General features: G+C 37.7%; 1 protein-coding gene across 1 annotated transcript; it reads right to left on the reverse strand.

Moving 5' to 3' along the window:
* Window positions 1–9,824: 9,824 nt before the first annotated feature.
* On the reverse strand, window positions 9,825–11,592 carry LOC123886862. Its single transcript, XM_045936138.1, has 3 exons — window positions 10,418–11,592; window positions 10,178–10,254; window positions 9,825–10,084 (listed from the first exon to the last, which is right to left on the reverse strand). Exons 1-3 carry the CDS (start codon window positions 11,590–11,592, stop codon window positions 9,825–9,827), a joined length of 1,512 nt encoding a protein of 503 aa, XP_045792094.1.
* Window positions 11,593–16,657: the final 5,065 nt, after the last annotated feature.

Genomic DNA, 16,657 nt, shown 5'->3' on the forward strand with positions numbered 1-16,657 from the left:
TATGCTTGTGATGCTTTGTTGTTTATAAATGATGTTTTGATTACAATTATCTTGTAATCTATTATTGAATGAAGATATTAATGTATATTTGTGAGTTAGAATATGCATTATAATAATGATGAAGTGTGAGTATATTTCTCACACTAGTATTGGTATGTTTATGTTATCTAACTCTCCGTTTTGTGTATATGACTGGTTTGGGACCAGATTTCACAGGTTATATGTTTATCGATGTTGAGTCGTCGGTGAAGCTCCGCTCTGATTGTCACACGAGAAAAGGGTTTTATATTGTATATAAAGTCTATTGTCTAGGGTGTTTTGTATAATCTATAAATACATTATTTAATTCAAAGATTTGTATAAACAAGAATTTTTCTAATTAACTGCATTAGTATTGTTTTGGTTGAAGAATGTAATACTCGAACCGATATTCTATAAATTAAATTGTGATTTTCCGTTGCGTATTTTCAGAAAAGATCTTTACTAAAGTTAGAATTATATAAATAATGGGTTTGGGTGTTACATTATGTGTTGGACCGTTGGGGTTCCAGATTCACAGGTTTCGTCTGTGAAGCTCCGCTCTGATTATGACACGGCAAAAGGGGTTTTATAATGTGTATAGAGTTCCCCAGTCTTAGTCATTTTGTATAACGAATGATGCAATATTGATTCAAAATTTGTATATACAGGTAGTCTTACTTATTAAATAAATTAGTTTTATTTTTATGAAGTATGTAATACTTGAACCGAGATTTTATAATGGGTTTGGGTGTTACAATTGGTATCAGAGCCCCGTTGTCTTCGGACTGTGTGGGATATGTATCGGTCATATCAACTCTGTGAAGTCAGACCAAGTGAGTATTTTGTGTCAGTCATGTTTGTCTATGAGTCGTAACTTTTTGAGAATTAATTGTTGTAGATACACTTGCACCTTAGTCACTAAATAACTATCTTGCAAATGTATGATAAGTTTCATGAATTTTATGTACATGTTGTTTTACTTAATTCTTGATGACTTGTGTTTTAATTTGTGTTGACTTATGAATTTATAGTTTCATAAACAATGATGAGTTGTGAAGTGTCTGTTCTATGAATTTACTTAGTGTTGTTTATTCATGAATTGTAGGTAATGTAAATTGGATTAAGTTATCAATTCTTTTGTTGAGTGTTTGTTGTGAATGTTATACTTCTATGTTTATAATAGTTGTGTATGATTAAATTTTTAACCTTTGTGTGGTTTAAATTCGGCTGTTGTGGTTGTTTATGTGTTATTGATGATCCGACATGATATAAAACTGCATGTGATGAGTGAGAGTTAACCTTAACTTTAATATATAGAAAACAATAACTTAGTTAGTGGTGAATAGTTATTTATCGAGTGTTTTAGTTAACGCGCGAGTTAGTGAGAGTTAACCTTAACTTTAATATATACAAAACAATAACTTTAATAAAACAATTTTACTTAACCTTAAAATAAAAAAATAAAATTAATAACCTCAAGTTAATTTTTTACAAATAGGTGTTAGTCTAAAAGAATAAATGCTTAAAATTCTATCACTTGACCAATAAAACTTGAATTTTGAATGAGAAGTTATCCATATTTTGTGTCTATCAAGGTTTGAATAAAATCACCTCCAATGGACAAAACCTATAAAACATAAACAAATTAATATAACTTTAAGTTTATATAATCAATGAAAATTTTTAACTTTAAACAATTTCAATATTAAAATTTCCATAAAAATTCATTCAAATCTTTTTAGACGATTACCCGTGCGGTGCACGGGTCTTATGCGTTATTTTATACTATAACGTCAAAAAATTATTTATACAGGTAGTAAATTGATTATTAGCAAAAACATTAACTATTTTGAACCAAAAATAATAAAATACACAAAATAATAAAATCAAAAAAAAATTAAACTGAATAGTAACTCAAAATAATAATAATAATTGAAATTCCTGGCACACAGTGGACAGGTGTTGATCAAGGTGTATCAACACTTGTCTGTATTTGACAGATGTTGCTAAAGGTGCACAAACACTTGTCTAAGAACAGAGCACAAAACATAACCCAGTTCAGCCTAACAACCTACTCTGGGGGATACCAATCCAGGAATGAAGTCCACTATCAGCACATTACTTCGAAGCTAAACTCACTCGTTTACAACTTCTCACTTAATCACTACCCAATGACACTTCTACCTAGGAACTCCTAGATATGAGACCCCGTCCCAATTCCCACCTTAACAACACACTCAGCGTTGTTATAAACTTCAACGATTACAAAAGGTGGAGACACACTCCTATGAAACTAGGATACATTCTTGCTTAAAAGCTTGCGAGCAAATCACACAACACAATAGAACAATCTTCGTACTTCAAAGCTTAGGAGAAGTTCACACTTACAACTCAATAAAACTCAGGTCCTAAGCTTGCATCAATGAGACACAAGAAAGACTCACAATTAACACTCTAAAATCCCTAAACACATGCTTTGTAAGAACACGATTTTAGATACTTGAAACCATATGCTTGCCTTCGTATTTATAGTTGTAGAACGACTTGGGCTTCAAGATAAAATTAGGGCTTCTAGAATTGCTGCAGCAGCTGATATATTTTTGAAAATAATAGTTCTATTTTTGAAACACAAAAATATATTTTCCAAAAATATAATTCCTTTAGAAAATATAACTAGGGTTTTGCTGCCTCTTGAAACACATTAAACTCGTGCACCTTCCTCTGTAAGAAACCTGGAAACAATTCTTCAATCAAATCTTCAAAAGATTGAGTAGAAAATAAAAACCGCTAGCTGGCGCGCATAAATACACAGACAGATGTTGTTCCAAAGTGTACCCACATTTGTCACAACACTTGGTGTAGGCACATATGTCTCAACACTTGGCTAAAAGATGTTTTTGCAAAATGTAGCCAACATACAAAAACCCAACAATCTCCCCCTTTGGCAAATTTTGGCTAAAACAATATTAGACTAGTATTAAGAGAGATACAATATTACCTTTCCTTCAAGTCAACATGATCACACAACTAGGAAAGAAAGTAACACATAATAAAACTACTTCCAAGAGAGGTAATTAGCATCAGAGGCAATGCAACAGCGGAATGAAACACAACTAGCCTCATGGAACAACACAAGGGAGAAATAAACTCCCATAGTGGAGAAGTAAACTCCTAGTAGTTAAAGCGCATCCATTCATCATAAGAACATCAGGGAAAAATAAATTCCCATAAACATCTGAGAAAAATAAATTCTCACTCATAGTGGATGCCATAACACTTGGCACAACACTTGTCATTAAACATATTCAGGAAATCAAGAGATACTATCACTCACACTCCCCCTAAATTCATGCATACGAACATCAGATAGAGAAAGAATAAATTACTACTCCCCCTCAACACATGCACATTACTCACACTCCCCCTCAATACGAGCATAGATCATTAGCGCAGAAACAGTCACCAGATGTAGGAACATTTGTCCACACACTTGTCACACACACACACACTACTCCCCCTTTTTATCCATAATTTTGACAAACAGCATGCATACCAAAACACAGAGTATCAGACAAGAGAAGTATTAGGGTGCACATATTACAGACCATAATGCACACATAGGTGCTAGAAATCCAGGAGCAACAAAAGAGAAATACCAAAAGTACATAAAAAAAAAACATAAGAAAACATAAGAAATCAGATAGAAGAGCTTTCATCAGAGTCCTCCATCATATCCTCAGTACCATCCTCAGACCCACCAGTTTCAACTCCTTCTTGTCCATCAGGCTCACCCTCAGCAATCTCAGCAGCTTCCTCAGCCTTGAGGGCCTCAATCACACGATCAATCTTTAATTTTCTGGCCTCAAGTGCTCTGCTAGCCTCAATCAAATCAGCAATCATCTGCTTCCTAGAGAGAACACCAGCCTGGACAGATGAGCCAACACCTGCTGCAACATTTGTCCCTTCAAGCAGCCTTTGCTCAATGGTCAGCTTTCCTTTTCTTGTACAAGGAACATCAGTGCTCCTCATAATATCTGGATGCTGCTCAAGGATGACATTACACAGCAAAGTGGGAAAGGCTACTGGCTTTTCAACAGCATAGGTCATAACATGGTGATGACCTTTTTCGCAAGTGAACGAAATGCAACGTAGTAATAAAAATGAGTTGTCGATCCACAGGGATTGCGCGACTAAACAAGTATAATAGTGTCTATAAACATAATGCTATAATAAAACATAAATTGGGGGTTTGTTTGAGTGATGGATTGGTAGAAAAATGTGCTTTGTAATAAGTGGAAAAGCGAGGTAGAATCATCGGAATCACCTAGTCTATAGCTAAATCACATGCAATCTACCGTATCATATGAAATTACTCAAGTGTTCACAACTGGATCAACAAATTAGTGAATCGCAATCTCTTGTCAAAATCCACTCTATTCGTTGTCGATAATCCCCCGATCTCTCGGGTGTAAGCTACCTACAAAGAATGATATGAAAGCGCGTCGATCGTTCGCTACACTCTATGTTTCAATCTCTCGACCGGAAACACTCGAGTGCTCAATGCAATTCAGTTGAGACATTAAACCAATATTCTCATACGTGACTTAACTTAAAATCATTATAACACTAATGAAGGATTATAAAGCATTAAGTACAGATTTGCATTAAGTAAACACTATGAAAAAGAGTAAATTCATACAATATAGCAGATTACATTAGATCCATCTACATCCTAAGCTATCCTAGATCCTACCTCCACAAGAAGTCTAGCTCCTCATGTTGCTTCGTTCGCGTCCTAGCTTCAACTTCATGGCTTGAGAATCCATGCTATTGAGGTGCTTGAAGCTATCCTATGAAGTTCTGGATCCAACTCTGAATGCTCCCAAAACCAGAAAGTAGATGAAATGTAGCAGATTTTTCAACCCAGATCCAGAAAACTGACTTTTCTACATATACTGATTGCAACCACGCTGCGCGTCAGATCTACCACGCTGCGCGTGGTTGCTGAAATTAACACTACGCTGCGCGTGAGATCTACCACGCTGTGCGTGGTTGCTGAAATTAACACTACGCTGCGCGTGATAGATATCACGCCGCGCGTGATCACTAGTCAGTGGCCAATCTTCTCAGGTCAGAGTTTCACGCCGCGCGTGATCAAAGCAGGTTTTTGGTCTCTCTGTGATAAGCATCACGCTGCGCGTGATGGACCACGCCCCCAGCGTAGTGCAAAACTGTATTTTTCTGCATAATTTCCTGCTTTCTTGTATTCCAAGTAACCTTGCTTCTGAGTTGATTTCTCTTGATTTTATTGCTTAAGTCCCTCTAAAATGAGTCTAATGTCCCTCAAATAAGCATGGATTATGAGAGTGTGACGATCCGTCATCACAACCCCAAACTTAAACCTTTCCTTGTCCTCAAGGAAACAACCTTTACCTCTAGCTTTTGTGTCAAGACCTTGGCATTTTCCTTAGATTACTCGAATCATACATGCTTGAGACTTACCTGATGATCAATGGTCCACTCGCAAGCAACACTCAATTGCACAATTGTTCCCGCAAGGCATTATCAAGTAATTCACACTTTTCAACCGATGCTCTATGATTTCATCACAATCCTCACATACACTCTTCAATCATGGTAAATCACTCAAATCAACACATCCAGCAAGTCAACATTAATTTTGCAAGTAGTCTAGAAATTCATTCGGTTCACTTTGTGCACACACATTAGAGGTCTTTAAGGGTTATAACGTGGCTTGGTTAGGGTGGATGGTGACTTTTTAGGATAAGTGGTAGAAAAACTTGGAGTTAGATCCCCCTAAAGTCAAAGAAAAATTTATAAACCAAAACCCTTTTCTTTTGAACTATAGTGGACTAGAGAACTTTTTCAATTCATCAAACAAAGTTTTGCAATTCTTTTGAATTCAAGGCTATCAGTTCTTTTTGTACTTCTTTTCTATTTTTTTCACATTCATCTCTTTTTTCATTTTTTCATTTCTTTTCAACATATCTTTCTCTAAAGCCTTGAATCTTTGAAAAATTTTCAATTTTTTCAACCAAATTTTTTTTGTAAGTTCTCTAGTACGCTCACCCCAAACTTCATTGTTTGCTAATTCCAAAGAGCAACCCCAAACTTAGTGGTGAGCATTGCGCATCAACCACTAATTAGGTGCCTAACCTCCAAGAAAGTCATTCCCTTTTTTTTTCAAAAATTTCTTAAGGTTTTGCAAAAATAACATATTTTCTTTCAGCTCAAATTGGTTAAGCAAATGATTTATATGTAAGGGTGGATAGAAAGGCTCAAAGGTACCAAAACAACATGCCTCGTGTGTGCGACAAAATTACCAATCAAATAAAGAGACGACAAGCAAAATCGAGAGACAATACAAGAGTGGATATCACATAGAAAGAATGAGAAGTGTTTGGCTCAATACCTCACGGTTAGGTCGAATCAAAGAGCCGGTAAAAAGTGTGAATTCCCGTCCTTTGCCTCTTGATCACATGAGTGCAACAAGCTATTGCACTGAAAGTATCACAAATCACACACGGATAGAATCAAGCAATTGATACTCAAGTAAATAGAAAGAACATGTCAAGATATCGAACAAATTCCAAAGGTAAAAGAAATTCCACATTAAAACATAAAAAGATTCAAATTCAGAGTTTAAAGTACATTCATCCAGCCAATTCAAAGGAACATCAAACAATTATTCATAAAGTAGCATAAGAGTGAAAGGGAAGAAAGGACCGTAAACTTATGGGTTGCCTCCCATGAAGCGCTTCTTTCTCGTCATTAGCTTGACGCTTCATCATCACACGTTAGGGAGGATACTTCAACTTTGATTCAACTCGGCTCCTCTTGTTCTCTTCATTCAAAGGAGCAATATTAATATCATTAAGTAATGATTTCACACTTCCCGAATCACTCTTGAGATCTTCCCCTTTGGTCTTCAAATTGGTTCTTTCCTTCTTACTAGACCGTGATAGAGATTTCTTAGAGCCTTTCTTCACCGAAGCTTTCAATGTTGAAGTGGGAGACTTTTGAGGATTGACAACCGGATTGAGCTCTTCTTCTTTGGCCACCTTGTGCAAACAATAGATAGGAACCACACCATCCAAGTCCCATCCTAGGTCGTCATTCACTTTCTCCGCTTCTTTTAACAAGTCATTCTCTTCTAGTGGAGTGAGCAAATCACTTATGATCATGGGTTTCCTAGAGTCGCCACCCAAAAACACATACTACCATTTAGGAGGAAGTTCTTTTAATTCCGGTGGATTTTTTATCGCCTTTGGCTCTTTCTCCTCTTCTAGGGGGTTATCCAAGTTTTGAAGAAAAATTTCAATCTCATGATCCCACTCTTCTTCTTTCCCATCTTTTGCCACTTCCTCTAGCACTTCCACTTTGAAACATTCGGATACCACTCCACAAAATTCAAGGTCTTGGTTCTTGACCTTCTTCAACCTAGGACAAGGCATTTTAGCATATGGTGAAGGAACTTGAAACTTGGGGCCCTTCACAAGAGGTTTCTTGCCTTTCTTAGCACTAGACTCATTCTCCACTCTCTTTTCAACTTCACCCTCATAAGCTTTTTCTTCCTTATTTTTTTCTTCTTTCTTATTTTCTCTTCTATTTTCAACTACACCATCCATCATCTTTTCAACTACACCATTTTTACTCTCATCCTTCTTAGGATTCTCCACTACTTTTTGTGATGAAACTTCTCTACTCCTCAAATTAATGGAATTACAACTTTCATTACGAGGATCCGTGGTGTTTCCACAAAAACTACTTTGAGTTTGTAGAGAAGATACTTGCCTTGCTAGTTGACCCATTTGGTTTTCGAGATTTTTGATGGAGGCTTCATGACGTTCGCTTGACACTTCTTGGTTTGCCTTCATCACCTCAAAATTGCCTTGAGTCATCTTCATGGCTAAGATAAGAGTGTCTTCAAAAGATTCAAGGTGACCTTCAAAATGTTGATCTTGAGGAAATGCTTGATTTGGATTAGTTCCATAAGAACAATTCATGTGATTCTTCACTCCAAGATTGTAGGTGTTGAAATGAGGATTATTTTGAAAGGTTGCTTGCACCATACATTGAGCTTCTAGTTGTTTGGTAATGATTTGTAGAAAGACATTATTGAACTTGCAACTAGTTAAGAGTGCCTCTTCATTGTATGATTCAAACATGCCTTCCTTCCGCTTTACGATTTACACGAGCTGTCTTCTCAATTTCTGGATAAAACTGCAGCTCGATGGGACCTGTCCTCCGCATGCACAAGGAAACAAACAAGTAGAACGCTCTCGACAGAAAATTGTAAAAACAGAAAAATCAAAGAAAACACAGAAAATATAAACACTATTGCCTTGTCGAATCAATCACAATCCCCGGCAACGGCGCCAAAAACTTGATGACCTTTTTCGCAAGTGAACGAAATGCCACGTAGTAATAAAAATGAGTTGTCGATCCACAGGGATTGCGCGACTAAACAAGTATAATAGTGTCTATAAACATAATGCAATAATAAAACATAAATTGGGGGTTTGTTTGAGTGATGGATTGGTAGAAAAACGTGCCTTGTAATAAGTGGAAAAGCGAGGTAGAATCATCGGAATCACCTAGTCTATAGCTAAATCACATGCAATCTACCGTATCATATGAAATTACTCAAGTGTTCACAACTGGATCAACAAATTAGTGAATCGCAATCTCTTGTCAAAATCCACTCTATTCGTTGTCGATACTCCCCCGATCTCTCGGGTGTAAGCTACCTACAATGAATGATATGAAAGCGCGTCGATCGTTCGCTACACTCTGTGTTTCAATCTCTCGACCGGAAACACTCGAGTACTCAATGCAATTCAGTTCAGACATAAACCAATATTCTCATACGTGACTTAACTCAAAATCATTATAACACTAATGAAGGATTATAAAGCATTAAGTACAGATTTGCATTAAGTAAACACTATGAAAAAGAGTAAATTCATACAATATAGCAGATTACATTAGATCCATCTACATCCTAAGCTATCCTAGATCCTACCTCCACAAGAAGTCTAGCTCCTCATGTTGCTTCGTTCGCGTCCTAGCTTCAACTTCATGGCTTGAGAATCCATGATATTGAGGTGCTTGAAGCTATCCTATGAAGTTCTGGATCCAACTCTGAATGCTCCCAAAACCAGAAAGTAGATGAAATGTAGCAGTTTTTTCAACCCAGATCCAGAAAACTGACTTTTCTACATATACTGATTGCAACCACGCTGCGCGTCAGATCTACCACGCTGCGCGTGGTTGCTGAAATTAACACTATGCTGCGCGTGAGATCTACCACGCTGCGCGTGGTTGCTGAAATTAACACTACGCTGCTGCACGTGATAGATATCACGCCGCGCGTGATCACTAGTCAGTGGCCAATCTTCTCAGGTCAGAGTTTCACGCCGCGCGTGGACAGTCCCCATGCCGCGCGTGATCAAAGCAGGTTTTTGGTCTCTCTGTGATAAGCATCACGCTGCGCGTGATGGACCACGCCCCCAGCGTAGTGCAAAACTGTATTTTTCTGCATAATTTCCTGCTTTCTTGTATTCCAAGTAACCTTGCTTCTGAGTTGATTTCTCTTGATTTTATTGCTTAAAACCCTCTAAAATGAGTCTAATGTCCCTCAAATAAGCATGGATTATGAGAGTGTGACGATCCGTCATCACATGACTTAATGTTTCATGAAAGAAATAGGACCCATAATCAAATTCTGCCTTAGTACCCACAACATAAATGAATTTGCCTAAACCTCTGGCCACATCACCTTAGTGGGTTGTAGGCACCCAATTGTGTGCAGCAACCCTATTTAAAATAGCATATAAAGGAGAGAGAGAGGTTTCAGCCAACATAGCCTTAGTAGGCCAGACCTTCACCTTGCCACCTGTGATAACCTTGCAGACCTCATTGTCTGTAACCTTCAGATTAGCCACCTCTTCAGTATGCCTTTGCAAATATTGATTAATCACAGTTTGTGAGAATTTGACACACTTCCCACAAACAAAAACTTGCCTATATTCAGGACTTGCTGGATCATTACAATTTTCAGCCACATTAATCAAAAATTCTTTGACAAGCCTGTCATAGCACTTGTCCAAACCACAGTCAGTCTTCATTAAACCTGCATATTCAATAGCTTCAACAACACTTTGGCATTGGAGGATGTCTTCCTTCAGATTCCTCTCTAGAGCCAACCTCCTGTGATATACGATATACAAATTTCCATCTAGCAGACCCATTCTCCAGATGGAATGATACATTATCTAATGGAGCATAGGGAACAGACTGAGGGACCTTCTTTCTTCCTATACTCTTCCTAGATGTGCTGCCAGATGTAGCAACATCTGTCTCTGGCTCAAACTCAGAGTCACTAGTTGGTGGAGCTTTCCATTTCTTAGCTTTTCCCTTTTCCTCAGTTCTAGGAACCACCTTACTCACAGGTTTTGGAGGTCCATATAGGGGCTTTTTACCAGTACCTTTTGCAGCCCTAGTTGGTTTGGGTGTTTGGACAGGTGTGTTAACAATCTCTACACTTTTACCAGCCCTGCTTCTAGTCCTCCTAGCCACACTAGCCTCGGAATTTGTTGGAACAGACTTATCACTAATAGTTGTTTCATTTACAATTACAACATAAGGGATTTCATAATCCTCCTTATCAGCAGACTTAGGTTGGGGACTCTCATCAGACTCAAAATAATTCACAAGATTTTCTGGTGCCAAAGATGTGGTAACATCTGGCACAACATTTGGTTCAGCGTCAGGTGTCACAACACTTGACGCAACATGAGGCTCAGGACCTGTTTTCTTGAGAGACTCAGTAGCAACAACATTATTGGTCTCAGTGGAAGCACCAATATTAGCATCAACAGTAGTAGGGGGATTAGGAACATTTTTCCCCAATTTTTCAGACACAGCAGGGTCCTTTAAACCAAGGGTTTCAACATAATTTGGAATATCAAGGCCTTGATTAAGAGAATTCTTACCAGATGCGTCAACATTTTCTTCTGCAGGATTAATGACAGGAGTAGCAACACCACTCGATGGAAGTGGATCTACATGTAGTTCAGACATTGTGAAACTCCTCTTCGATTCAGATTTCGATTTTTTTCTCTTCTTTTTCTTAATCGAAGCAGAGGGAGATGAAGAGTTAAGCCTTACTTGCGAGGTCTTCTCCTTCTTCGAGGTTTTCTTCACCTTTTTCGCAGGACTTGTAGGTGGTATGCTGAAATAGGAATGGCGTTGACGACGAGAGAATCCATACCCATTGTAGACTGAGATCGAGTAGCTTCGTCCTGATTGGAGTTGATTTTGCAGAGTTTGACATAGTGATTGTAATGGAGTGGAATTTGTGTTTGATAGGAGTGGAAGTTGAGCGATTTCTAAGAGAGTAAGGGATTGAGTTGGTTTTCGTGAAGAAGGGAAGAAGATGAGAGGTTTGCGTGATGATGAGTTGGTTATGAAAAGAAAATAATAACTCCCCAAAGTTAGCGTGCACCAAAAGTGGGAGAGAGAATTCAACTGCTGCACGCTCTCCATGCAGTAACTGCTATTGATTTTCAAATAGGCAAATTCCTAATTTGCCCCTTAATTTTTCAAATTGATTTGCGTCCAAAGCTTTTGTAAAAATGTCTGCTAACTGTTCTTCAGATGCAATGTGTTCAAGTGTCACAATTTTTTCTTCCACAAGCTCTCTGATAAAATGATGTCGTATATCAATGTGCTTAGTCCTACTATGCTGAATAGGATTTTTAGAGATATTTATGGCACTCAGATTATCACAGTAAAGTGTCATGACATCTTGCTCAACACTGTACTCCTTCAACATTTGTCTCATCCATAATAATTGTGAACAACTACTACCAGCTGCTATATATTCTGCCTCAGCTGTGGATAGAGACACACTTTTTTGTTTCTTACTAAACCAAGATACTAGATTGCTTCCCAAGAAGAAACATGCGCCAGAGGTGCTCTTTCTATCATCAGCACTTCCTGCCCAATCTGCATCATAATAGCCAACTAAAGTAGAATTATTACCATGAGAGTACAATATTCCATAGCCACATGTTCCATTCACATATTTGAAGATTCACTTTACTTGAGTCAGATGACTCATCTTGGGTTCAGATTGGTATCTAGCACACACTCTTACTGCAAACATGATATCAGGTCTGCTAGCTGTAAGATATAGCAAGCTTCCAATCATACTTCTGTAGAGACTTTGATCCACATCAATTCCCTTCTCATCTTTGGTAAGTTTCAAAAGTGTAGGTGCAGGTGTCCTTTTGTGACTCCCACCTTCCATTCCAAACTTCTTTACAATGTTTCTTGCATACTTTTCTTGAGAGATAAATATAGTGTCTTCCATTTGTTTCACCTGAAGACCTAAAAAGTAAGTTAGTTCACCTACAAAGACTCATTTCAAATTTAGATTGCATTTGTTGCACAAAGTGTTCCACCATCTGTCTTGACATTCCACCAAATACAATATCATCCACATATATCTGAGCTATCATTAACTTCCCTTTTTCCTCTCTTACAAACAGGGTTTTATCATTGCCACCCTTCTGTTGGAGTAAGCCCTAAAAGCCAATCTATTTTGATAGAATCGTCTTTTGTATGATGACTTTGATTTATATATTTAATATATATAATAAGGCATTTCTTTATTATGTTTGTTTCAAACTAATAAAGTCCCTAGAATAGCTAGTCTAATTAATGGAACATTAAGTATGACTTAATAGTGAGACTCCATTAAACATAATGACACTATTCTTAAAGTATCCATAGTCAAGTTTTACTGTGATGTGGTATAACAGTAAAACATAGAGACTATTATGTGAGTAGATTGATGACTTCATCTCACGAGTCATGGATATGAGATATCAAGTCTTCACATAGATATAAATATTAGGAGTAATATTTATATTGGATTGACCCGCCATTAGAATGCTACATAGTATGTTATGAAAAGTGTCATAAGTTATTCTCATAGTGATAATGGTGTATACCACCCTTCGACCTGAAACCACTATGGACCCTAGATGTGGAGTAGAGTACTTAGTTGCCGTTCAAACATTGTCCATAACAGGATGACTATAAAGTCGGTTGATGGGTACTCTATAAATCATGCTGAGGGACATGAGTGACCTAGATGGAATTTGCCCCTCCTACATAACAGGGGCAATATCTATAAGCCTCTTGATGGAATATGACTGATAAAATGCGTGGCCACGCCGAACTAAGTCAATATGAGATATTGAGCTTATTCGTTGCTCAGTATATTCTGGGATCAAGAAATAAGATATTGAACCATACAAGGGTGACACGATCTATGCCTTATGTTCAATATAGATATAAGGGCAAAGGGGTAATTATACACACAATCGTTATCACATAAAGGTTTCGTCAGATCACATGACATTCTCGTCACTTGGGTAGCAATGATGTGTTGCTTTGCTCGTGATCAGAAACAGTTTCTACCTCAAAGGTTCTGCACTTCAAGAGGTAAACACATAAACTTGTGGTTTTGTGTTCTTTGATTTGTGATTAATGGTTTAATCAAGATCCGTTCATCGGGATTGTTCCGCTAAGAGGATTAATTATTTTGAAAAACCCCTCTTAAATCCCTTCACCTTCTTGTATCCATGGCTGACAAGAAACTCATTCAACCTTTCATACCATGCTCTAGGGGCTTGCTTTAATCCATAGAGGGCTTTCTTTAGTTTGTAGACATGGTTAGGAAAACTTGGATCTACAAACCCTTTTGGTTGTTCAACATATACCTCCTCATTTAGATATCCATTTAGGAATGCACTGTTCACATCCATCTGATACAACTTGAATTTTAAGATACATGCCACAGCCAAGAGCAATCTTATGGACTCCAAACGAGCAACTGGAGCAAAAGTTTCATCAAAGTCTACTCTTCTATCTGGGTGTATCCTTGTGCCACAAGTCTGGCTTTATTTCTAGTAATATCACCATTTTCATCAGTCTTGTTTTTGTAGACCCACTTTGTACCAATAACATTTATACCATCTGGTCTAGGTACTAGATCCCATACCTCACTTCTTTTGAACTGAGAAAGTTCCTCCTGCATAGCATTGATCCAGTATTCATCAGTCAAGGCTTCTTTAACATTCTTTGGTTAAATCTTAGATATGAAGCATGAGTTAGAGATTGCTTCTTTTGATCTTCTTGTTGCAATTCCTTGATTTGGATTTCCAATGACAAGATCCAGAGGATGATTCTTCTGTGTTCTAGTAGATGGTCCTTTGTTTGGCCTAACATTCTCTGTAGCAGATTCAGAATTTTGATCAGATTCAGGTTCGGCTTGATCATCATCTGGTGCGGCGACAGGTGTGATAACATCTGTCTCTTCAGCTGGATCTGCACTTGTTGTATCAATATCATCAACAACAACATTAAATGATTCCATCATAGTTCTTGTTCTGGAGTTAAAAACTCTGTAGACTCTACTGTTGGTGGAGTAACCTAAAAATATCCCCTTATCACTTTTGGGATCCAATTTTCTCCTAGGTTCTCTATCTGCCAGGATGTAACATTTTGATCCAAACATTTGGAAATATTTTACAGTAGGCTTTCTATTCTTCCATAGTTCATACAATGTTGTAGCAGTACATGTTCTTAATGTTACTCTATTGTGAATGTAGCATGCAGTATTCATGGCTTCAGCCTAAAACTTATAGGGAAGATTTTTGGCATGCAACATAACTCTAGCAGATTCTTGTAAGGTTCTGTTCTTTCTTTCAACCACACCATTTTGTTGAGGTGTAATTGGTGAAGAAAATTCATGAGTTATTCCTTCAGCAGCACAGAACTCAGCAAATTTAGAGTTTTCAAACTCCTTACCATGGTCACTTCTGATTCTTACAATACCACAATCCTTCTCCTTTTGAAGTTGTAAGCAAAGATCTTTGAATTCTTCAAAGGTCTCAGATTTTTCCCTAATGAAAATGACCCAAGTGTATCTAGAGAAGTCATCAACAACAACAAAAACATATTTCTTACCTCCAAGACTCTCAACCTGCATGGGCCCCATCAGATCCATGTGTAGTAACTCAAGAACTCTAGAGGTGGACAAGTGTCGCAACTTTTGGTGCGACACCTTGGTTTGCTTCCCAATCTGACATTCACCACAGATGTTTCCTTCCTGTATCTGTAGGCTTGGTAATCTTCTGATAACTTCTTCAGATATGACTCTCTTCATACTCTTCAGGTTAAGGTGTCCTAATTTTTGATGCCACAGCTTAACCTCATCTTCTTTAGTTAAGAGACATGTAGATACATTGGCTTCTTCTAGAGGAACCCACAAGTAGCAATTATCCTTTGATCTAACACCCTTCATAAGGATGTCTCCTTCATTATTGCTGACAAGACATTCATTTTTTGTAAAGTTGACTAGCATGCCTTGATCACATAGTTGACTTATACTAATTAGATTAGCAGTGAGCCCTTTTACAAGAAGAACATTTTCAAGTTTTGGTAGACCATTGTCAATCAGTCTTCCAATACCCTTAATTTTTCCCTTAGCTCCATCTCCAAATGTCACAAAACTTGTTGTATAAGATTTTACCTCCTTTAAATACTTTTCAACACCTGTCATGTGTCTGGAGCAACCACTATCAAAGTACCAATCTTCTTTTGATGAGGCTCTGAGAGAAGTATGAGCAATCAGACTATTCTCACTGCTTTCAGCTGTACACTCCTTGATGTTGGGTGTATCCTCCTTTTGTTTCCATTCCATCTTTGTTTTAGTAATGGATGGTTCAGACTCTTGAAGGGATTCACTTGGATACCCATACAGTTTGTAGCAGTAGGGCCTTATGTGCCCCTTTCTTCCACAGTGATGACATCTCCATGAGTGGTATTTGCTTCTGTGTCTAGGTATAAATCTAGGTTTCTGCCTTCTTTGCTGATGTGGTGCCATGTGTGGTAACACTTGTCTATGCTGTCTAGGAGACAGGTGTGGTGACATCTTGCCAAACATTGTTGGAGCAAGTAGCTTACTTATCTCAGGCATGTACTTCCCTTCTTTGTTGTAATCCATAATCCTATTGACATTTTTATATTCATACCCAATACCTATTTTGGCTCTACTAGGAGTAGGTAATGTTTCTAGGATTTCATCTAGATCAGTTCCTTTAAATAGCCTAAGAACATGCTTCTTTAAATTCTCAAGATGAGAGTTTAACTCAGTTAATTATCGGAATTATTTACAAGTGGGGGAAAAATTAGTTTTTTATTAATGGGCTCGACAAGATGTTGAATCCTGCTCCTACGTATTCCCTGGTGCGATGGGAAACTCAAAGCCCCGTAGTTCTGGGTAGAAAATGATTGTTGGTTGGTTGATTTTATTTATGAAAATATTTTAGGCCGCGCTTGGGCGAAAAAAAAGTTTGATTGAGAAGACGGACTCGCACTTGGGCGATGATATCCGCTCGAGGAAAAATTAATCAAACGCACACGGGCGTGAAAATAATGTTTGATGGGTTGAAATTGATTTTATTGTTTTTTAAGGGAATGACGATTATCCGGACTACGAGCCATACGTCAAGAGTCCAGAAAACCGAGAAGTGGG

This window comes from Trifolium pratense, linkage group LG5 (assembly GCF_020283565.1).
Source record: "Trifolium pratense cultivar HEN17-A07 linkage group LG5, ARS_RC_1.1, whole genome shotgun sequence".
NCBI classification, from domain to species: Eukaryota; Viridiplantae; Streptophyta; class Magnoliopsida; order Fabales; family Fabaceae; genus Trifolium; species Trifolium pratense.

Bases quoted from the DNA above. Each gene is read 5' to 3' on its own strand.
- LOC123886862 (XM_045936138.1), bottom strand. From the start codon at position 11,592: ATGGAGAGCGTGCAGCAGTTGAATTCTCTCTCCCACTTTTGGTGCACG. The intron at 10,255-10,417 runs GTTTGAGCCAGA...CGTATATCACAG, and splicing joins CCACCAACTAGTGACTCTGA to GAGGTTGGCTCTAGAGAGGA. The intron at 10,085-10,177 runs GTTTAATGAAGA...GTAATGATCCAG, and splicing joins TGAAGCTATTGAATATGCAG to CAAGTCCTGAATATAGGCAA.